Source organism: Lynx rufus, unplaced genomic scaffold (assembly GCF_022079265.1).
Source record: "Lynx rufus isolate CCGP_SWC_20201006 ecotype Redwood Valley unplaced genomic scaffold, mLynRuf1.p SCAF_9, whole genome shotgun sequence".
Lineage (NCBI taxonomy): Eukaryota > Metazoa > Chordata > Mammalia > Carnivora > Felidae > Lynx > Lynx rufus.
In genome coordinates, this window is record NW_025814897.1 from 73777521 (window position 1) to 73801429 (window position 23909).

Genomic DNA, 23909 nt, shown 5'->3' on the forward strand with positions numbered 1-23909 from the left:
CTAGGCATCTCAGCAGTATGATGCCTTCTCCTAACATAAGGATATGAATGAGGCTGTTCTCTATCCCTATTTTATTTTGTAATTACTTATTATCCTATCTGACTCCACAAGGGATCAGTGGTAGCTCATAGGAAGCACATCTAACAAAAATGCAAAAACTATTAAGAAATAAAATAGCACCAGAGAAAATGAATAAGAAAAAAAAAGTAGGGGTTCAAGATTGAGTGGGGATGCAGGGGGAGAGGTGTAAAGAGGCCAAAGAAATGCATGCCACAAGAGGTGAAAACTTCACTACAATTGAATCTAAAATCATATTGTGAGCTTCCTGGTGGCCATTGTGAAAAAAATGGGTAGTTATCAGAATTCTCCTTTGCTACAGAAGGAAATATATCAGTTCCTTATGCAGGCAAGGCTTTAACTGGCACTTGGTGCTAAAAAAAAAAAAAAATTTTAGGTTGCTGTGGTCAGTTGTCTCTGGGTTCTGTTTCATCACTGAACAGGATTTCCTCAAGGCTTCCCAAACTAACTCCTTAGCAGGGCTTCACTGGGTGTGAACACTGTGCTGGGTATCCAGGTCAGTGAGGACCATGCAGTTTGGGGCGGTGGGTGGGTGCATGTTGGCAGAACTTCCCACATCCCTTTTCTGGTTCTGTGCCCAGACGCCTTTGAGATCCGGAGGCTGTCCTCCATGTTCCTGCGGGTGAGGACCAACGTGGGCGTGCGGGTGCTCTACGACCGCCAAGGACTGCGGCTCTACCTGCAGGTGGACCAGCGATGGGTGGAAGACACCGTGGGCCTCTGTGGCACCTTCAACGGCAACACGCAGGACGACTTCCTGTACGTGCCCATGCCCGGAAGCAGAAGGAGAGGGTGGGGCCCCGGAAGGCCGGGTATCCGGAGGCTCTGCCTGAAAACATCTTTTGCAAACTCCCTGGGTCTCTCACTGTGCCACGCATGCACCATTGATTATTTATTCTTCGGCATTTAAATTTAAGCGTATTTCTTTAAGGCTGTGGCCCACAGTCTTCTCTGTGCAAAAGACTCACCTGGAGAGCTTGTTAAAATGCTGATTCCTGGGTTCTACTTCTGGAGTATCTGATTTGGGTTGGGGCCCACGAATTCTACTTTTAATAAGTAACCACTGCAATTCTAGCATAAGAGATCTGCAGACCATACCTTGAGATCTGTGGACCATACCTTGAGAAATACTGTTTTATAATGAGGTCTTAAAATTGGTGGACCTCAGGCTGCGTTTGATTTGGCTCATGGTTTTCCTTGTTTTAATTGACTGTGAGCACCTTTAGATGAGCATAAGCCCCCTGTGAACCAATGATTCCAAAAATCCTGCTTTCTATCCCAGGTCAGTCTAAGCTACATGTCTTTCCTGCTTGGTTCTTAAGGGTTGCACCGTGTGTGCCTCCCATGTTCAGGGGAAGGCTGTTTCCTAGGTTGACAGAAGGACTATCTGAGCATGGATACAGTTTAGAAACTTGGGAGGGGACAAGAGTCAGACTTTCCTGAAAGGAGAATAAGGGGTTGATCTTGAAGGCTAGAGGTTCTGGCCAATTTTTCAAGTGACATGCATTAGGTGATGCAGAAGTAAACAGGAGACACTATCTTCAGCCAGAAATGAGAACTCAGATTCATTCAGAAAAACAAGAATAAAAAGAAACTGAGCTTTACTTTTTTTTTAATGTTTATCTATTTTTGAGAGAGAGAGGGAGAGAAAGTAGGGGAGGGACAGAGAGAGAGGGAGACACTGAATCTGAAGCAGGCTCCAGGCTCCGAGCTGTCAGCCCAGAGTCCATTACAGGGCTCAAAGCCACGAACCATGAGACCATGACCGGAGCTGAAGTTGGATGCTTGACCAACTGAGCCAACAAGGTGCCCCAAAACTGAGACCTTTTAAATGCATGCACATTAAAAAATGTAGCATTCTGCTGTCTTGCCTGGTGGGACTGATGTTAGGGCGGCTGGCCGGAGTGGTGGGGGACAGACGACCCTGATTTAGTGTGTGGGCTGCCTGCCACCTTCCTGAATGTGAACTCTGGGCAGAACAGTGGCTGGGTATAACTTGGGTGCTCTCACTGCTCTGGAGCAGTAGTGCGGGCATGCTGAGTGTCACACAGAACCTGCCCCACCCCGTGCATGCTATGTTGTCTCCAGTCTACCATCTCCTCGAGTTTGGTGACTCTGGGAGACTGGTGATGTCTAGGAGACACGTTTTTTCTTCCTTCCTTCCTTCCTTCCTTCCTTCCTTCCTTCCTTCCTTCCTTCCTTCCTTCCTCCCTTCCTTCCTTTATTACCTCTTGTGTGACTATTTCCTACCTAGAGAGAAAGGTGAGGGGCGCAAAGGAGCTTTTGGGAACTGCTTATGGAAAAGGGAGGAGGAAGTCTTAATCCAGTGAAGTTTGGCTCATGGTATCCCTGTTTCTCTCTTTCTGACATGAAGAGCTGGGGGGCGGGTGGTGAAGATAGGGTAACGTGTGGCCGGCCCTAAGCCAGTTTTGAGTCCCTTTGGAGCCTGTTAAATGTGATGTTATGTGATATGATGTGTGTGTGTGTGTGTGTGTGTGTGTGTGCGCGCACATCCATAACTGTATGTGTTTGAATGTGACTGTGTAGACCCTCTTGTCTGTTTACATGTTTGGCAGATACTTGTGCTGTGTGTGTGTATGTTGAGGGCATGTGCAAGTGGTGTATATAGGCCTGTGGGTGTTACGCCTTTGGGTGGGTACATATGCGCCTCTGAGTGTGTGTGCTCATGCTTGGTCTATGTGTGTATACAGGAGTAGATAGATACTTATCTGGGTGTATGCTGTATGTCCACCTGGGTCCACACGACCAAGTGTGTGAATGTGGCTGTGCCATGACTGCAGGTCCCCAGTGGGTGTGCCTGAGAGTACCCCACAACTCTTTGGCAATTCGTGGAAAACTCTGTCCGCCTGCTCCCCGCTGGTCTCTGGCTCCCCTCTGGACCCCTGTGATGTGCACCTGCAAGCAGGTGAGGTGAGGGGAGAGGGAGGGGGGAGTGGGGTGAGGTGGGACTGGTTTGAGAGGAGTGAGATGGGAACTCTGGGCCTGAGGAGGCTGGTCGGGTTGGGCAGGAGTGATAAGAAAAGGTGGAGCTGCAGAGAGGGGACCGTGGTTCCCTTCTGGTAAGGGTCAGGCAGACAGAAACTTCACGCTCTATCACTGCCACGTAGACACACATTTGTACTGGCTCTCCCATCTCAAGGCAAAAGTCTAAGCCCTCACAGTGGCCCCACCAGGCCCTAGCCTCTCTGCCCTTCCCCCTGCACCCCCAACTCTGCTCCGGCCACACGGGCCTCCTTGCTGTCCTTTCTGCACAGCCAGCTCTACTCTCTGCTCTGGGCCTTTACACCTGCCGTTCCTTCCACCTAGAATGCTCTTCCCCGTTCCTTCCACCTAGAATGCTCTTCCTCACTAAAGTCCCTCACCTCTTTCAACTTTTTGTTCAGACTTCATCTTGCCACCGAGGCCTTCCTGACCACCTGCTTTAAAATTGCAATCGCCCCTCCCACCCCACCTTCGATCGCTAACCTCCTTCCCCGCTTTCTCACTCTCCGAGGTCTTTGCCTTCTGCTTTGCCGTATAAATTGTTTAGTGATGGTCTCCTTCAACCACACTGTAAGCTCCACGAGGGCAGGAATTTTGTCAGTTTTGTTCACTCCCGTGTCTCCTCCCAGCATATGGATTCATGTCTCACACAAGATGGAATGTATTGCATGAATGCACTAAACACACATACACATGCTCACTCTCCTCTATTTTCTTAAAACAATTTTTTAGCGCTTATTCATTTTTGCGAGACAGAGACAGAGCACGAGTGGGGGAGGGGCAGAGAGAGGGGGAGACGCAGAATTCAAAGCAGGCTCCAGGCTCTGAGCTGTCGGCACAGAGCCGGACGCAGGGCTCGAACCCACAGACTGTGAGATCACGACCTGAGCCGAAGTCAGACACTCAAGTGACTGAGCCACTCAGGTGCCCCCACTCACTCTCCTTTAATCATTTACACCCATGCCCTTGGCCAGCCACCGACTCACACCTGGACTGACCAAACCGTACCCACCCACTCCCAACAGCCATGCGCTCAGGTCCCTGCTCACATCCCTTCTGTGCACCCACACTCTCTCCCACCCACCTTCTCACGCCAACAGACCCCTGGACTGTGGGGAGGCAGGAAGAGGCTGGGGCCTGGAGCACCAGGCAAACCAGACCCCCACTCCCTGCCCCTGTCCCTCCCATCTCCAGCTTCCTATGCGGTGCAGTCCTGCAGCGTGCTCACCGGGGAGCTGTTTGCGCCCTGCTCGGTGTACCTGAGCCCCGTGCCCTACTTTGAGCAGTGCCGCCAGGACGCCTGCCGCTGCGGGCAGCCTTGCCTGTGTGCCACGCTGGCCCACTATGCTCACCTTTGCCGGCGCCACGGGCTCCCTGTTGACTTCCGCGCCCACCTGCCAGCCTGTGGTGAGTGCCCCACACATGTGCCTCTACGTGAGGGTCACTGGAAGATCCTGGGCTCCAGACTCAAGGGTCCACCTGCCCCTCCCGCCCCTGCAGCCTAACACCTCCACCTCACAAACTGCTTCTCCCGTGTTCTCCATCCCCTTGGCCACCCAAACCTGACACAAGGGCATGTGGCACATGGCTGCTTCTCTGTTACCCTCGCCGCCAGTGCCAGTCCGTCTCCAAGTCCTGTCAGGCTTGTCGATTTGAGATGCAAATTCACCCACTTGTTGCCACCTCTGCTGCCACCACCCCGGTCGAAGCTTCCTAGTAAGCCTCCCCACGGCCTCCTCTCATTAAAACCAGAGTGAGCCTTCTCAAGATCACTGGCTCCCATCGTCCTCAGTGCGCTCGTGGCTCGATGGGCGTGAGCTGGCCCCTGCTTCCCCTTCCAACACACACCTGGGCCACACTCTTCTCTACGTCTTAGTTGTCTCTGTGCCCCCAGCCCTAGTACAGGGCCCCACGCTCAGTAAGCTCTTAGCAAATGCTTGTTGAATAAATGGAAAAGACTCCATCCTGGGAGTCAGGAGACATGAGTTCTGTTCCAGCCCTGCGGGTAATTGCTGTGTGTCTCCGGCAAGTTCCTGCCCCTCTCTGAGTCAAAGTTCCTCCAGAGGTGATTGGATGGGACCAGTGGTGCATATTAGACTCTCCATAGGAGCTTTTGAAAAATGCACATATCTGGGCCACATTGAGTATCAATGAAAACAACATATCTGGCAATGGGGGCAGGCATCAGCATTTTTAAATGGAGACTTTGATGTGTAGCTGTGGTGAGAACTTGGCAATCTGGCTCTGGCAGGGAGCAGGAGACCCCAAGGGAGTGGGATGCTGGCCAGATGAGGAGAGGGAAGCTCTGAGTCTTTGGACAGAGGGCCCCGAGAGGCTGCTTAAGGGGGCACAATTGATCTTCACAGCTCATATGTGTTATAGGTGTGGAAGTGAGAAGGACGGAAGTGTGTGTAATACCCATCTGTGCATGTGTCTATGTGTGAGCGATGGCGGGAGGGGGTGTCAGGGAGTCGTGACCTCCACCCTCCCCCAATATCACTACCTAAGAAGAATGCCCTGCAGAGGAAAAGAAACACCAATGGCAAGGTCCAGGCTGAGCTTGGGGAGTGGGGCCCACCCCTACCACTCTGCCATTGTAGTGTAGCAGGAGGAAGTGGGACTCTGGAGTGAGACCTGGGTTCAAATCCCAAGTCTGGCCTTGACCTGCTGTGTAACCTTGAACAAATATCTTCTCTGGTTCTCAGTTCTCCTCATCAGGATGATGGCTCCACCTCACACAGTTGTGGGGATGAGGGAGACAAAACACACAGTTTTATTTCCCACTACAGCACTGTCCTGTGAGGCCACCAAGGAGTATAGCCCCTGTGTGGCCCTGTGTGGACAAACCTGCCAGGACCTGGCCAGCCCTGTGGCCTGTGGGGTTGGTGCTGGCAGCGACCTCAGCGGGGACGAGTGTGTGGAAGGCTGTGCCTGCCCACCGGACACCTATCTGGATACCCAGACTGACCTCTGCGTCCCTAGGTGAGTGGGCCAGTGTGGCCTCTGTCAGATGGGGAGGAGGCTGAGGGTCTCTAGGGCATCTGAGGCTGGGGAGCCTGACTGCACCTCTTATGTCCCTGCTTAATCCCCCAGCCACAGGGCAGAGCATGATGCACCGCTGGGTGGTCCTGGGTGGGCTTCCTCCCCCGGACCCTGTTCTCGGGCCTCTTTCCTCAGCTACAGCTCTTCAGCCCTCTCTAGCCTGGCTTCCCCATAAAACAGAACAACACTCCCACAGAGACAGCCTCTCTCCCTTCATCTCCCCTCTCCTTCCACAAGTAGTTATTGGCCTCCTCATATGTTCTAGACATTTCTAAGCCCTGGAAGTTCAGCCAAATACAGAACAGAATCCTGCCCTCATTGAGCTCACATTCTCATGCCAAAACAGATGAATAAATAGACACTTAAAGGGTCTGGTAGTAATAAGCTATAAATAGTCAGGGAGGGAGTACTGTTATGCACAGAAGGAAGGCCTTTCTGCTGAGGTGACATGTGGGCAAAGATGGGGGGAACTGAGGGAGGAGTGCTCCAGGCCAAGGGGACAGGGATGGCTCTGAGGCTGGCTGTGGCATGTCAGTGTGGCTGGAGGCGGAGTTCAGGGCTGGTGATCTCCCAGGATCCCAGAGCTGACTGGCAAGGCACTTAGTCCCTTCCACAATGGGGAGAAATTCCCCTAAAATTCCACTGAGGGATAAGGGCTGGAGAGAGGCTCCTATAGGGGGTATATTGGAATCATTCAGTAGCCTTTTCAAACTACAGGATCCTCCCTTGAGATCCAGATGTGTGCCCTGCCCCCTCAACCCCTGACTTGTGGTTGAGTATTGCCAAAAAAGGGAACCTCTGAGGTTTACATGGGAGGAGGAATTGGAGAGAGAGAAGGTGGCTGAGAAGCACAGGGGTTGGAGGAGTTCAGACATCCCTTCCAGCCCCCAACTGGTCTGCTCCAAGGCCTGCACTGGGGCTGTGGGAGGTTGTGAGGAGGAGGAAACACAGTCTTGGCCCTCAGCTGACCTACAAAGAGGAGCCAAAAGACAGAATAAAGGACCCTCTGAGGAGGAATAGACGAGATGACATATTTGGAGGGCCTAGTCTGGTGTTCAAAATGTTTAACAAGCAGTATGGTGTAGGCCATGAGCAATCAGAACAGATGCTGGGTGGGAATGACCAGTATGGGATATACGCCCTGTGTCCCTCCCTGACACAGCATGGGCTCAGGAAGCATGGCCCTGTTCTTACCACCTCTTTTTTCCCAGCCCAAAGGGAGGTTGGCTTTGGGTGGACAGAGACCAGTGAGGCTGTCCTTGTGCCGGCTCACTGGATGGCCCTGAAGCTGGGACCCAGCCCTGACCTCTGTCCCTGGTGCTAGGCTGACTTCCCCACTCCCTGGATATGTGTCACTTGTCACAGTAGATGCCATTGCTTTTTTCTGTGTCCTTATGGTCCTGGCTGCCGGTGGCGGTTTGGGGGGGGGGGGCGGTCCCTGCCCCAGTTCCTGAGTTGGCTCACTTTTCTCTGTTCCTGGGTTTTGCAGGAACCAATGCTCCTGTCACTTTCAAGGAATGGACTATCCCCCTGGAGACAGTGACATCCCATCTCTGGGCCACTGGTGAGCTCCCTAGGTTGCAGATTTAGTGTCCTCTCTTTATTTTTTTTTTAATTTTTTAAAATCTTTATTTATTCTTTGAGAGAGAGACAGAGTGTGAGCAGGGGAGGAGCTGAGGGGAGGGAGACACAGAATCTGAAGCAGGCTCCAGGCTCTGAGCTGTCAGCACAGAGCCCTACGCGGGGCTTGAACTCATGAACCGTGAGATCATGACCTGAGCCGAAGTCAGACGCCTAACCGACTTAGCCACCCAGGCGCCCCTACTGTCCTCTCTTTAAATGGAAGTTGCTGACTGAAGAAAATACAGCCTAGCAGACCTTTCCACGAAGCAGTGCCCACCCTCCACCTCTGCGCTGGGGAACAGGGACAGAGTGGGGATATCTGTCTGAACCCTGCAGGGGCCTGAGCACAGTGGCATGCAGTCTCTGGCTTTGCAGTGACTGAGTCAGCTAATCCCGGTATACACCCCACTCCTCCCTCTCTCTGCAGCCACTGCAAAGATGGAATCATGAGCTGTGACAGCAGACTCCCAGGTAAGGTGGAAGGTGGGGGGTTCTTCTTGGGGCTCCTCCATCGTGGTGGGGCTATGGAGAGGCGAGTGGGGAGCTAGAGGATAGATCAGGACAGGGACAGCCCAGCCACATCTGAGTCCAGCCACACTGAGCCCACTGAGCCTGCTGTTTTCCTCACCGTCTTGGGAAAAGCTCCAGTTTGGAGGGTGGCATCCAGAAATCCCATCCCAACTTCAGCCCCATCCTGGCAGCTGTCCCTCCTGCTTCTCAAGAAGGAGAGGCTGAGACTATCTCTCCCAGGGGCAACTAGCTGGGGTGACTGGACAGTCCCTTGGCCTCCCCTGGGTCCTGGGTTTCCTTGTTCTGAGCTGTCATTTGTCTACTAAGGCTGACGCTGCCCAGTCCTGTGCTAGACTTGGGGGTCATAGAGATGGGGAGGACAGCCTGGGTCTCTGAGACTGTCCCAGGCAATAGAGAAGACGGTAGGGTGGCTTGGCACTGGATCAGCCTGTGAAGGATGTGGAGGTGGTGGAGCGGGGGACTGAAGCGGAAGGGAGGATGGGGATTGGCACAGAGGGGTCAGAGAATAATCACATGGCAGGTGGCAAAGGGCAGGGCCTCCAGAGTCTGGTAGCCCTGGATTCAAATCCTGCCCCATGCTTGCAAGCTGTGCCGCCCTGGGTAACTCACTTCGCTTCTCTGAGCCGTCACTTCCTCCTTTGTATATAACCTGGATTTCTGTGTTCTCCCCATGTATGTATTCCTGAAAGTATTTTTTTGTTTTGTTTTGTTTTTGGTTGGTGTTGCTTCTGGCTTCAGATTTCTTCCTCTCATCTTCCATGGCTATTCTCTTCTCTCTGCTCCATCCCAGGCTGAGCATGGAACTCAGCTCCCTTTTATTGATTTCCCTAAAAACGAGCACTCACACAAGGTGTAAGTGTGCACAGCTGACTTGACTGGAGGCTCAGGGAGAGAGAAGGGGTTTATGTCACAAAAGTGTAAGTAATGGGAAATTGACTTCCTTGTGGTTTAAAGTCCTCTGGCCACCCTGCCACACTGCATTGCTATCCTCTTTCTGGCTCTCCTCCTGGTCTCTTTGAGGCACTTCCTCTCACTTTATCATGCCTTTGAAAGCAGAAGTGACTTCTTTCCATGATATGGGAAATGGGGGATAACAACGCCTCATAGGGTGTTGCAGGATTCGGTAAGAAAATGCATGTAAAATGCCTGGAACAGTGCCCTGTGGAGAGCACATGGTACTCTGGGTACTGGTGGTGCATCTGGGAACCCAAGGGATGCCTCTGGAAGCATCAGAGCCCCCTGTCTCCCTGCCTCTTCCAGTAGTTGCGTCCCCAGGTCTCCCTGGTCACCCCTGCCACCCAGGAGCCCACCCCCAGGCCTGGGTGTTCCAAGGCCCGATGAGCGTCCGTGCTCCTCCCAGCAGCCACCCTCTTCTCCTCCAGCCACTGCCTGCCCGGTGGGCCAGGTCTTCGTGAACTGCAGTGACCTGCACACCGACCCCGAGCTGAGCAGAGAGAGGACATGTGAGCAGCAGCTGCTGAACCTGAGCGTGCCAGCTCATGGCCCCTGCCTCTCAGGCTGTGCCTGTCCCCAAGGGTGAGTATCCATGTTTCATGGTCCCCCACCCCTGAAGGCTGGCAGAACCGGGGACCCACGAGGCAGAGGGAGGGGCAAGGAGTTCCTCACACAGCCATGCTGGAGGCGGCAGCCCAGGGCTGGCCGGTGCTGATGTAATGACTGGCACTGAATCCGAGAAAGAACGGCGGTGTGGGGATCCAACTGGAGTGGATTCTACCTGGCTCTTCTTCTTACCATCTGTGTGACCTTGGACAAGGAAGAGGCCCAACCTCTCTGAGGCTCAGCTTCTCATCTGTAACATGAGAGTAGTAATCACAATGCCTACCACCTCAACAGGTTGTCATGAGGATTACATGAGGTACTGGAGTAGAAGCACTGAATGGGGTGTGTGGCATGCTCCAGAGGTCCAGTGGGTTGAAGCCCAGGAGAGAAAAGCCATGTTTCACCTCTCAGCCCCTTTCCCTGTAAAGATCTGGCCAAAACCCTCAGGTAGAGGGCTGGTGCCCCCGTAATTCGGCAAAAAGAAGGGCCCCACCCAGTGCAAATAGTCTCCTGCCCAGGTGCCTCAGATGCCACAGGAGCTGAATTCCGTGGGTGTGCCTCGTGGGTACTCGTAAGCTGAGGTGGCTGCAGGGGCCCCGACCTTCTGGTTGCCAGTTCTCACTCCTGAGAAGAAGGTGGGTGCCCAATCCCATGACTTGGCAACCGGGGGCTGTGTCCTTTAGCTGGTGCAGAGATCAGTGGTCAGCTGGGAGTTCTGGGCCAGGCCTGGCAACCAAGGGAAGTGAGGGGGGGTCAGGGTGGGAAGGGGAGGGAATAGTCAGTTAGAGCTTTAACAGTAAAACAGTTAAAACACTTTGTGTTATCACCTCCTTTAATCTCAGAGCCTTCCTAGGAGAAAGGAAGGATCATTACTCTCATTTTGCTGATGAGGAAAACTGAGGCCAACAGCAGGGTAGAGGGAAGTGGTTGGCCCAGGGTGCCATGACTCAAACCTGACTCTGCTTACTCCAGATCCTGCCCTTTGGCCAGAGCATGCCAGGTCTGTGAGCCCTGGGGTCTGGTCCCCTATACAGAGGTCATAATGTGGGTTAGGAGCTTCCCCTTCCCAAGCAAGGGCGTCCACAGCAGACTGATGTGAGGTCTCCAGAGCCTGCACAAGATCCTAGGCCCAACTGGTAGGGTGTAGACAATACTTGCTACCATGTAGGCTCCAGATGAGCTTGTGAGGAACGTCTGTTGTTGAAGGCCTCTTGCAGCACTGTCTTTATGTGCACAAGCCTGCCCCTCTGAGGACAGGGAGAGCCAGGGCCTCTGGAATCAGGAACTGAGAGTTGCTCACCGCCAAGCATGGTGGCCAGGTGGAACTGAGAGAGCTGGGCTCAGTTCTGCCAGTCACCCATCCTGTGACCTCTCTGAACATGTCCTCATCTGCACAATGAGGGCTGATGACTCTCTCCCAGAGGGGCTCAGGAATGAAGGATTCAGTGGGATCCCTCTTAATGACAGTTTGTGGTCTCAAACTATATTCCTCAAACATTAGTGTGCACATGAATCATTAGGGGTCTGACCCTGATTCGGGAGGTCTGGGGTGCAGCCTGAAACTCTGCATTTCTAGCAGGCTCCCAGGAGATCCAGATGCTGCTGGTCTGGGGACCACAATTTGAAAAACAAGATTCTAAAGCACTATCCAACATTAGGGATTAGTTTCACTCAGATTGCAAAGCCAGAGTGGGGTTTTCTTTTCAGTCCCCACGTTCCAAAGGGTAGGATAGAATGTGAAGATTTCTAATTGCTTGAGTGACCTATGACAAGTTATGTGGCCACCTGGGCATCAGTTTTCTTGTCTGCAAGGTCCTGCTGGTTGTTTGTTGGCTGAACAGGGCAGTACCCAAGCAGGGCAGTACCCAAATCCTCTTCCTCTGCTCCAGGCCATTTGAAGTTCAGTTCAGGTCTTGGAGCCGTGCCAAGAACATCCACAGTCCAGAGGACCCAGGCCAGTCACCTTAATGTTTGTCGCTAGCTATGTGACATCAGATAATTCACTTACTTTTTCTGAGCCTGGGTTTGCTCATCTGTGAATTGAGGGTAGTAACACCACTTGAATGAGACAATGGCTGCAAGGAGCCAGGCACTGTGTAGTGAGTGCTCTACTAAGACTTGTTCCCTTCCCCTTCTTAATATTGAATGCCATCACCTCTTGGGGTGTTTGCCACAGTGGCTCATAAGCTGTATGAAATGTCCTGTGAGGAGCTTACACATGTTCCACAGGGGCTTGTCCAAAGGAAGTTATTAGAGGAAACCAATTTGACAATAAATTTCATATATTAAAAAAACACAAAAAAATAAAAGCATTTGCTATTAGTAAGGGCCTATTATAAATCTTACAATCTGAGTATTTACTGGTTACTTCAAAGGATTTAAATGATCAAATCCATTATAGGGAATAATAGAATTAATAATTATTGTGCTTTTTACCTTCTATTTTGAAAATAAAATAATTTGTTAGTTTCAGTTAAAAAAAACAAACAAACAAAGGAAATTATTAGAGTCTCAACTTGTAAAGAAAGGACAGGCATTTCCTACCATTCTGGAATGTTTTCTTGGGAGGTGAGATAAGGTTTCTAAAGATGCCCTAGTACCTTGGGATGCCTGGGATCCTCTGGGCCCCTGGGCCCCATACCTCCTTCTATGGCACTTCTAAGAATCTGGGTGTCATACATTGCTCCAAAGGGCCCTGAGCCACTGCAGGAGCCACAGGAGCTGTTTGTGCCACTCTAAATTTCTTTGCATCTGGGTGCTGAGCCAAGGGCCCTGGGGCCACTAAGTGGTGTAGTACAGTATATATAAGTACAGACTGTGGAGTCAGGCTTGAATCTTGATTCTACCACTGAGACTCAAGTAAGTTAACTAATTTACCTAACTCAGGGTTAGGGGTTAGTGTTAGGGTTTAGGTTTAGGGTTAGGGTTAGGGTTAGGGGTTAGGGTCAGGGTTAGGTGAGTTAGCTAACTTCCTTGAGTCTCAGTTTTCTCATTTGTAAAGTAGCACAAAGTAAGCATTCTAAGTGAGCAGACAAGCTTTGTGTTCCTCATTTGAATGCCACGTATTTGCAAATGCCCCCGAGAGAACCCTGAAGTGACAGGATCCCTGAACAGGTAAGGAAAGAATGCTCCATGGACTGAGGTATCTTGAGGAGAGAGGCCACAGCTATTGTCTGTGGTGGGCACACAGCAAGTGCTCAGGGATGCTGGCAGTTCTGCATAGGCTCAGGAGGGAGCAGTAAATGGTGAGCAGCAGAGAAGGCCCCTCAAGAGGTAGCAAGAGACAAGGTCTGGGCTGAAGGTGGAAGGCAGTGAGCCAGCCATTGCCGGTGCCTGATGTAATTATGGGGAAAGAAGGGACAGGAAACCAATATTTATTGCAATTCTATAGGCACTAGGCAGTGTGCCCAGGTCTATAATGAAATTCTCATAGTGACCTTGGGAGGAAGGCGTCATTATCCCTGTTTTACGCACGAAAATACCGGGGCTTAGGAAGGTTAAGTGTCTTCAGGGAAAACAGTGGATTAAACCCAGGCTTTTTTCCTCTGCTTCCTCCCACAATGAAATATTGGTAATAGAGTAAAAAAAAGAAAAAACCCCATAAGTCCCCAGGGACAAAGAGAACAGGCATGGGAATGACAGTGATAGAAGATGGGTCAATAGTTTCTGAAGAAGGAACAAGGGTGGATATGTAGAAACTGACCTTGGTTTACAGCTGATGCTTGCAGAGGAGGCCCAGGAGAAACAACCTGTGTCATGTTGACAGCTTCAGGGACAGGTGGCTCCAGGCATCTCAGAGGGTGGGGTAGTGGGAGGGAGACAGGAGGATGTCCCCTACAAGTCTATGTAAGGAGCAGTTAACCCCCCTAGGCTTCCTCCCCCATGCCCTGAGGTCACGACACGACCCTAACCCCATCCTGCAGGATGGTAAAAGTTTCTGCAGAAACCAGATCAGAGACTTTGATCTCAGGAGCACCAAGAGGGATGAGATGCAGAGTAAAAACAGGGAGATTAAATGAAAGCCTACTGGGACCTCAGCCCTCTTCCCCAGCTTGCTTCCAACAATAGTGGCACCGAAGCTTCTGTGTCCCAGGGTGGAGATGAAGAGGATTCTTCTCTTGAAAATGGTATGGGCCAAGAGAACAAAAATCTACCAAAACTTACATTTTAGAAGTTTCCCAACAAAATGGTGGCTACTCTTAATTATGCAGTTTCCAGTCAACTTTTGGTGTTTCAGTTTTTTCCCTTTGAATTTTTTTAAAGTGTAGCATAATTTATAAACAGTAAAATGCATAGATTTTAAGTATACAGTTGGCTAAGCTTTGACAAATTTATTTTTTTTTAAGATTTTTTTTTTCAACGTTTATTTATTTTTGGGACAGAGAGAGACAGAGCATGAACGGGGGAGGGGCAGAGAGAGAGGGAGACACAGAATCGGAAACAGGCTCCAGGCTCTGAGCCATCAGCCCAGAGCCTGATGCGGGGCTCGAACCCACGGACCGCGAGATCGTGACCTGGCTGAAGTCGGACGCTTAACTGACTGCGCCACCCAGGTGCCCCAGCTTTGACAAATTTAAATGGTCATGTATACCTACCTATGAAAAGTATTCATTATTTGTTGTATCTCATTATTGTTTTAATTGGTAATTTTAATTGGTAATTTTAACTGGTAATTTTCCCTAAAGAGAATGAGTACTTTTTCATGGTTCCCCCCCCCCTTCATATATTTTCCTTTGTGAAGTCTCCACTCAAGTCTTTTGCCCATTTCTTATCTGGTTGACTATTTTCTTTAAGTTGTAGAAGTTCTTTCCTTATCAAAGATATACATTGCCAATATTTTCTCCTTGTCCGTGGTTATTTTTTTACTTAATGTATATTAAGATGTCTAAAATTTGATTATGAGCAGAAGTTTTAAATTTTGATTTTAATTTATCATTTTTTTCTTTATGATCAGTGTTCTCTGTGTCCTAAGTAATTGCAACTCTAAGGCCACAAAGACATTCTCCAATGTTTTCCCTTTGTAGCTTTACAATTTTAGCTTTTACATTTGATTCTATAACCTATCTGAAATGATTCTATATTGTAAAATGGAGTCAAGTTTCATTTTATTTTTTCTGATGGATATCGAGTGGTTCTAGCTCCATTTTAATAAAAGACTTTTCTCTCCCTATTGAATTGCTTTGGTACCTTTGTTAAAAAATCAATTGACTGTATAAATGTGGGTCTATTTCAGGACTCTCTATTCTGTACCATTGATCTATTTGTTTCTCTTTACATTTTTTAATGTTTATTTATTTTTGAGAGAGAGCATGAGTGGGGAAGGGGAAGAGAGTGAGGGGGACAGAGAATTTGAAGCAGGCTTCGCCTTGACAGCAGTGAGTCTGATGTGGGGCTTGAACTCACAAACTGTGAGATCATGACCTGAGTCAAAGTTGGACATTCAACCGACAGCCGCCCAGGTGCCCCTGTTTGTCTATCTTTAGGCCTGTATCACACCGTTTTTGATTTCTGAAGCTATATAGTAAGTCTTGAAATCAGAAAGTGATAGTGCTCCAACTTTATTCTTTTTCAAAGATGTGGACACTTCTAGGTCTTTGCATTCCCATGTAAATTTAGGATTAGCTTGGGAATTTCTACAGAAAAGCCTCTGGGATTTTAATTGGTTTTGTGTTGCATCTAGAAGTCGGTTTGATGAGAGCTGATGTCTTCGCACTAGTGAGTCCTTCAGTGCATAAATATGGCATTATCCCATTTACTGGATGTTCTTTAATTTCTCTCAGCAGTGTTTCATAGTTTTCATGGAAAGGTTTTGGACATGTGCCATTGAATTTGTTCATAGGTATTTGATGTCTTTGTTGTTCCTTCCATCTAAGTTGTCAAATTTATGGACTTTACATCATAAAAGTATTTCTTTATTTTCCTTTTAATATCTGTAGGATCTGCAGTGATGTTTTCTCTTTTTCCAGATATTGGTAATTGGATTTTTTCCTTTTTTGTACTATCCGGTCTAGGTAGGGGGTTGTCAGTTTTATTGATGTTTTCGAAGAACTACTCTGGTTTCATTGATTTTTTTTTTCTATTGTTTTTCTGTTTTCTATTTCACTGACTTCTGCTCTTTATTATTTCCTTCTTACTACTTACTTTGGATTTAACTTGCTCTTATATTTCTATTTGAGATCTTTTATTATAATCTTTTGTTATTTCTAATATAAGCATTTAAAGCTATAAATTTCTCTGTAAGCAATGCCTTAGCTCACTCTAAAAATTTTGATATAACATGTTTTTATTATTTTTGTTGTAATCTTTTCTATTTCCTTTGTGATTTCTTTTTTGACCCATGAGTTATTTAGAAATGTTACAAAATTTTGAAATGTTTGGAGTTTTTTTTTATATTTGTTTGTTCCTGATTTCTAATTTAGTTTCACTGTGATCAGATAATATACTTTGTATGATTTCAAACCTCTGAAATTTACTGAGTTTTTATGGTCCAGAATATAGTTGTCTGGGTGAACCTTCCATGAATGCTTGAAAATAAAGTGCACTTTGCTGTGACTGGATATAGAGTGTCATGAGCACACTACGAAGGCACACACTTGAGTTGTGTCTTTCCACAATGTGAGCTTTATTCAGTCGTAAAGCAAGGTTAGCATAATTATAAAGCAGGCTCAGTATTCCAAACTCAATGACATGTGTTTAACTCATGTGTTTAACTTGGCTTCATACATGTCACACAAAGCAAAGCACAAGACAAGTCACACAACAAACAAGATGGAATAAGGGTAGGAAGCTAATAAAACAAACGCTAAGTCAGACACACAGTTGAGATAAGGCCTAGGTCCGGTCCAGATCAACTGTTCACGTTTACTGCTTATTATGTTCAAGCAGTGAACGATCTCTGTTCTGTTTGGAGATCAATCAGGCAGAACTTTGGCAGCAGGTGCCTTTATTTATTTATTTATTTATTTATTTATTTATTTAATTTATTTTTTTTTTAATTTTTTTTTCAACGTTTTTTATTTATTTTTGGGACAGAGCGAGACAGAGCATGAACCGGGGAGGGGCAGAGAGAGAGGGAGACACAGAATCGGAAACAGGCTCCAGGCTCTGAGCCATCAGCCCAGAGCCCGACGCGGGGCTCGAACCCACGGACCGCGAGATCGTGACCTGGCTGAAGTCGGACGCTTAACCGACTGTGCCACCCAGGCGCCCCAGCAGGTGCCTTTTTGAAGAGGGGTCAGTGTCTGAGGAGTCTGACAGTTTGCTGCAAAAATCCTCCCTTTTTAAAGGGATTTAATCAGTCTTGGGGATTTGCAGATCTCTGTTTCTGCTGGCTATCAGTTCTGAGTGTGTCATAAGCTGGTGCTGGTCTTGGTGATATCTGGTCTTGGCTGCAATGCCCTTACCTGCTACTGTCGTTGTTTGACACAGGCCACTGCTTGACATGAGTGACTCCATTGTTCTGTATAGAGTGTTTAAATTGTCGATTAGGTTAAGAGCAATGTCCGATTTTTCACATCTCCTACATCTTTGAAGAATTTTTTGTTCTATCATTAATGGAGTGGAGTGTTGAGATTTCCAATTATAACTGTGGATTTGTCTCTTTCTCCTTTTAGTTCTATGCGTTTTTGCTTCTGCTTTTAAAGCTCTGTTGCTTGGTGCATGCCCATTTAGGATTGTTGTGTTCTCTTAATAAATGGTCTCTTCCGTTGCCATGACATATTCCTCCTGTTGCTGTTAATGCTACTTGGCCTGAAGTCTGCTTTGTCTGATGTTAATAAAGCCACTCCATCTTTCTTATAACTGATGTTTGCATGGTATTTTTTCCTGGAATTTTACTTTTAACGTATCTGTGCTTTTACTTCAATTGTGTCTTTTGTAAACAAAATATAGTTGGGTCTTGCTTTTTTAGCCAATGTTACAATTTCTCACTTTGAATCGAAGTGAGAAATACATTTGGATTTAATGTAATTGGATTGGATTTAATACTACCATCTTGTTCTTTGTTATCTGTCTGTTCTATTGTGTTTTTTTCCCCATCTTTTCTTTCCTTTTTGGGGGCTACGTATTTTTAATATTCTATTTTATTTCTTTTACTTCATTTTAACTATATATCTTGGCATTTTTATTTTTTGTGTTTTTCTAGAGATTATAACACGCATGTTTCATTTATCAATCTACTGTGAATTAATATTTTATCACTTTATATAGAGTATTTACACCAGTATACTTTCATTTACTTACTCCTTATCCTTTGTGCTGTTATTGTCGTGCATTTTACTTCTACATATATTATACACCACACAATTCATTGACATTAACCTTGCTCTAAATGCTCAATTATCTTTTATTTTTTTATTTTATTTTATTTTTTTTAACGTTTATTTATTTTTGAGACAGAGAGAGGCAGAGCATGAATGGGGGAGGGTCAGAGAGAGAGGGAGACACAGAATCGGAAGCAGGTTCCAGGCTCTTGGCCATCATCAGCCCAGAGCCCGACACGGGGCTCGAACTCATGGACCGTGAGATCGTGACCTGAGCTGAAGTCGGACGCTTAACCGACTGAGCCACCCAGGCGCCCCTCAATTATCTTTTAAAGAAATTAAGAAATAATTCCTAAAGTTGTCTTTCACCATATTTTCCATTTTTGGAGCTGTTCATTTCTTCATGTGGATCTGAGTTTCCATCTTCCTGAAAAACTTCCACTAACATTTCTTTCAGTGCAGGTCTACTGGTTGTCCCATGAGCAACTGGAGTAAGAGGGTCAATGCCCACATTCATGATCTGTTTATTAATATACAGCTAGTGCCTAAGAGGCAACTGGCGTCTAGCCTGGCCGGGGGGATGCGGCTAGTAGAACTGAGCCTTGCTTCCTGATGGATAGCTGAGGCTTCTGACGTGGGCCAAGTCTGTCTCTGGTTTTTCCAGTTGCCCCACTGGGCAGCAGCAGGATGGTAGTTGGGTACATGGTCAGTTTCTTTGGCATAAATGCTAAGAACCGCCCCGTGGTATCCACGTGGATGCAGGGTCTTCCATAGATGGCAGATATGGGAAGGGTGCTTTCCTGACCACCTGCTTGCTGTGTCCCTACAGGTTGCTCAGACACGGGGATGCATGTTTCCTGCCAGAGGATTGCCCATGCACTTGGAAGGGGAAGGAGTATTTCCCTGGGGACCAGGTCATGTCTCCCTGCCATACCTGGTAAGTGAGGGTACTGTTCACACTCTGCTTTTGGCTGGGATGAGGATGGATATGAGAAGCGTGATCATGAGTACAGTCTAGCATTCCCCTTCCACCATGTTCATACTCATGTTGCATGTTTGTGTGTTATTTAGGGATGTTTGTGTATATATAAGTGTATGTATAGATGGAAATTTGGGGGGGTGTTTCTGTAAATGTTTACATGAATGTGAGTTTGTGACCGGCAGGCTTCTGTTGAAGGTTGCTGGTGTTTGTGACCCCCTAGCCCAGAGGCACATAGTGGGAACTCTACAGGCAATGGCTCTGTCGTGGATATTCAGAGTGTATGTGTGTGTGGGGGGGTGCCCTGCGAGCTGGTCTGGGCACATGTGTTTCAGTGTGTGCCAGCGGGGCTCATTCCAGTGCGCTCTCCACCCCTGTGCTTCCACCTGCACGGCCTATGGCGACCGGCACTACCGCACGTTTGATGGGCTCCCGTTTGACTTTGTGGGGGCATGCAAAGTGCACCTGGTCAAGGTGAGCTCCTGGAGGTGTCTGATGGGCTGGCGCTATGGGGACCCAGGGCATCTGAGGCTGAGGACCTGTCAGGCACGGTGATATTCTAGACTCCAGTCTGTTGCACAATTAGGTGGGTGGAGGGATCTAAGCCTGGGGGTATGGCTAGCTAGCGACTGAGAGAAGTGCTGAGGAGCAGGTTCAGAGCTAGACAGAGCTCACCAGGCATGAAATACCCCACTGCATGTCCACTCACCATTATAGCCTTGCCCCATTGGGTCCCAATGGTTTTTCTGTCTGTAGTAAGAGCTCATGTTTTCTAAACTTTTATTATATGCCTGGTGGTCTCCTGAGCCAATTTTGAGGATTATTTTACTTAGTTCTCGTATCAACCCTATGAGGTAGAATATATTTGCCCCATGTTATAGGTGCAGCAACTTGGGCTTAGGGAAGTCAGGTGTCTTGCCTGAGATCACACATCTAGGCAATAGCAGAGCTGGTGTCAGGTGTGAACCAAGAAATATGATGGGACATTTGGTGTGCTTAAGGAGTCACGTGCTAAAGCTGTCAGCTTATGCAATAAAAAAGGGATGGTGATGTAGGGTGAGGGGCATAGTAGAAGCAGGATCCCCTCCAGAAGGAGAAGAGCGGTACTAACAGGGCAGGTGGGAGAGTGCCAGCAACACTCTCAGGGGACCTTGGTTTTGCTAAGGGCCTGTCACACTATATAATAGTAAGAGTAATAATAATAATGACAAACCTTCTATGGAATGAGTCTTATCTATGGAGGAGCATTGTACTGGGGTCTTTCACATGATTTCTGTAACTCTGAGACAGATTATACCCATTTTAATTTTAAAATTTCAAAGGTAATGCGTGCTCTTCACGGGCATTTAAAACAATATAGAAGCATATGTTAGGAATGAGTGTTTCCCTTCTGTTTCTCTTCTGTTCTCATTCCCTGCTCATAACAGTCAGATGTGAATCCTGCAAGATCACTTTCCATAAGACAGACATACACACACATACACATGCACACATGTACTTGGTTTATGTGGATAGAATTCTGCAATTTGCTCTATTCACTTAACAGAACATACCTTAGTCATGATCTCATGCAGTCAGTACATACTCCTTTCTTCTTTCTGTAAAATTCTACAGAGAGGACATGCTCTAGTTTGTTTTATTATCCCCCCATTGATGGGCATTTAGGTTGTTGCTGATACTTAAATGCTCAATGAATACTTTTGTGGATGTGTCTCTAGACTCTTGTAAGCAGAAATGCTATAAAAAGCTGTACACAGTGCTTGAAAAGTGCCCTCCAAAAAGGCTTCACTACTATCATCAATGGATATAAGATAGTACCCCTGTCCCTCACCCCTGTCAGCACCAATCATCCTCTTATAAATTCATTCATTCATCCATCCATCCATCCATCCATCCATCAGATACTTTTTGGAGAGTGACTACATGAAATTGACCTTTGGAGAACTGAAGTAAGTTTCCCAAAGTCACACAGTTAATAAGAAGTAGAAATGGATTGAAAACCACCTCAGAGTCCATGTCCCGCTACCTCTGTGCCTGTCTGCAGGATCTTTTCCCTCCCTGGCTTGATGAACTGACTTATTTTCTTCTCAGAGCACATCGGATTTCAGTTTCTCTGTGATTGTAGAGAACGTAGACTGCTACAGCTCTGGCATCATCTGCAGGAAGTTTATTTCCATCAACGTTGGGAACTCACTCATTATCTTTGATGATGACTCAGGAAATCCTGTAAGGCCTGGTGCAGGTTAAGGTTGTACGAACGATTTGTATGTTAACAGGGGCCAGGGGCAGAAGAGGGCTGGGGACTGGTTTCCTTACCACAGCAGTTTCTCTTGGAGCCGTTGAGTCAGCAGCCCAGATTGAATTCCTTGGTCAGAGTCAAGAACACAGAGGTCAATGTCAGGGCATGAGGGAGGCATGATTTCCTGGGACTGGACAATGACTTAGATCTGGGCCCCACTGACCCAGGTATTGGGGGACACTCAGGCCACAGGAATGACTGTCTCTGTCCCCCTAGAGTCCTGAGAGCTTCCTGGATGAGAAGCAGGAGGTCCACACCTGGCAAGCAGGGTTTTTCACATTGGTGCATTTCCCAAGGGAACACATCACCCTCTTATGGGACCAAAGAACCACAGTGCACGTCCAGGCTGGGCCACAATGGCAGGTAGTTGCACGAGCAGTGACCCTCACAGGGCCCTCTGCTCCTGTCTGGGGCTGATCCAGGCCTTGGGCATCCTCGCGTGAACTATACCCTCACCGAGGAGCCAGGAGCATCATGTCTCCTGTCCTATCTGCCTACACCCCACTCTGTGCCCTTTTCCCCTGACTCTTCTCCTATCCCTCTTTACATTGTGACTCCAGAAGTTGCTTCTGGGTCCATGACAGATTCCTGGGCTCATGGTGACTCCTCTTCCAGTGGTTCATCCCTGGTGTTCCTGCAGGTGACCGTCGTGTTCTCTCTTCTTTCAGGGCCAGCTGGCTGGACTCTGTGGGAACTTTGACTTAAAAACCATCAATGAGATGAGGACTCCGGAGAATTTAGAGTTAACTAACCCCCAGGAGTTTGGCAGCAGTTGGGCTGCAGTTGAGGTAAAGCCTCCCTAGGCTGGCTTACTCCTTCACTCAGATGGGCCCTGGCCAGCACTGAGGGAACCCCAGTCAGAGACTGCTCCTCGGTGAGGCTGCTCCTGCAACTGCTCCACCAACCTCTGACCCAGCATCCCCAGCCTTAGACTCTGTCCTGCGGCCTGAGGACACATACCACCCACCTCACAAATCGAGCTGCATGTGTGCCCCGGATCAAGCCCTGGCAGGAGGGTAGGGGCTGCAAAGGAGACAAAGTCTTTGTCTTAGGAGACATGACCACCTGCCAGGGAAGATAAGGCTTATTGAAGCATGACCATCTTACCCATCTTCTGTGTCCCCAGTGCCTGGCACTAGGTCTGGCCCAGAGGAGAATCCAAGAGAGACCCATGTGGACTGAGGCAATCAGAGGTTTCCTGAAGGAGGTGGGAGTACGGTGGTACTTAAAGGATAGGCCATATTTGGAAAGATGCATGTATCAGAGAGAAAGCCTCTGAGAGGGAGGACAACTTTAACAGAGGCAGAAATGAGGAGGGTGTCCCTGCAGGTTGAGAGATGGCTGTGGTGCCCAAGCTGTGAGCTATGGAGCTAAATAGCACTGAACTCAGAGCAGGAGACCTAGGTTCTTGTCTTGGGTCATCCAGTGACTTGCTGGTTGACCTTGACTAAGTTCCATCTTCTCTGTCATCCTCTGTGAAGGAGCTATGCCAGGAGAGGGATGGTGACTGGATTTGACTTATCATGACAGCTTTGATCAGCCAGAAGAGGTTGCCTAGGAAGCTATGCTGAGAAATACCTAAGACTTGTGTCAGGCTCAGCTAGAAGGAGAACTGTGGTTGATTAGTTATGTCTGCCATGAGTACAGCAGCAGACAGTGGTGATATGAGTGTTACATATTTGCCTTTCTCGGACTGGGTCATTTTAGGTCCCTAATTCTCTGTTGAGTAATAGACGAAGGTGAGCTTATGTAGCTTGGGGTCAGGGCATAGTCCTCAGTATAATCCTGAGGTGGGACAAGGCTGTTCTCATAGTCTCAGAAGGGTGTGCTCTAGCCCACTCCCATTTAAAAGAAGCAGAGAGGGTGACTAACTTGTATTGCTCCCCTCCTCTGATCCCCTACTGCTGCTCTTCTCTCGATAATCCTTTGGCATATCCTGGGCTGGTGGGGGGGGTGGTGTGTTATGTGACAATGTAGGCCCGATGGAGGAGGCTTGTCAGACATTGGGGAAGTCTGTATTAGTTATTAGTTATCTATAGCTGTGTAACAACATTACTACAGATTTGGCAGCATTTAACCACACACATGTATTATCTCGGTTTCTGTGGGTCAAGAGTCAGGGCAGGGCTTGACTCGGTTCTTTGCTTAGGGTATCACGGTCTGCTACCAAGGTGTCAGCCAGGGCTGAGCTCTCATCTGGAGGTTCAACTAGGGAGGTATCTACTTCCCCAGCTGCTGGGGGGTTGTCAGTAGTATTCAGTTCCTTGCAGCCATAGAACGGAGAGCTTCAGTGGTTTTGCTAGCTGTTGGCTAGAGAGGACCCTCGGCTCCTAAAGACCACTCACCATTCTGGTCATGTGAGATTCCCCAACATGGTCACTTGCTTCCTCACAGCCAGCAAAAGAGAGACTCCAGAGAGATGGGCTCTCCATCTTATGTAACATAAAAATGCAATCACATACACATAACCGTGTCCATCCCATCACCTTAGCCTTCCTTTTTCAGCTTGAAGCCTTCATAAGTCCTTCCCACA

The 23909-nt window shown here is 48.2% G+C and overlaps 1 protein-coding gene across 1 annotated transcript in view; it reads left to right on the forward strand.

Moving 5' to 3' along the window:
• Window positions 1-23909, forward strand: part of OTOG (otogelin) — an 89823-nt gene that overhangs the window by 20408 nt on the left and 45506 nt on the right. The window contains exons 17-28 of the mRNA XM_047072022.1: window positions 660-837; window positions 2880-3004; window positions 4276-4488; window positions 5871-6063; window positions 7613-7687; window positions 8174-8217; window positions 9660-9813; window positions 18928-19035; window positions 19413-19551; window positions 21169-21303; window positions 21593-21739; window positions 22045-22164. Of these exons, the coding sequence (XP_046927978.1) occupies window positions 660-837; window positions 2880-3004; window positions 4276-4488; window positions 5871-6063; window positions 7613-7687; window positions 8174-8217; window positions 9660-9813; window positions 18928-19035; window positions 19413-19551; window positions 21169-21303; window positions 21593-21739; window positions 22045-22164 (1631 nt within the window). The remainder of the gene's footprint in view (window positions 1-659; window positions 838-2879; window positions 3005-4275; window positions 4489-5870; window positions 6064-7612; window positions 7688-8173; window positions 8218-9659; window positions 9814-18927; window positions 19036-19412; window positions 19552-21168; window positions 21304-21592; window positions 21740-22044; window positions 22165-23909) is intronic.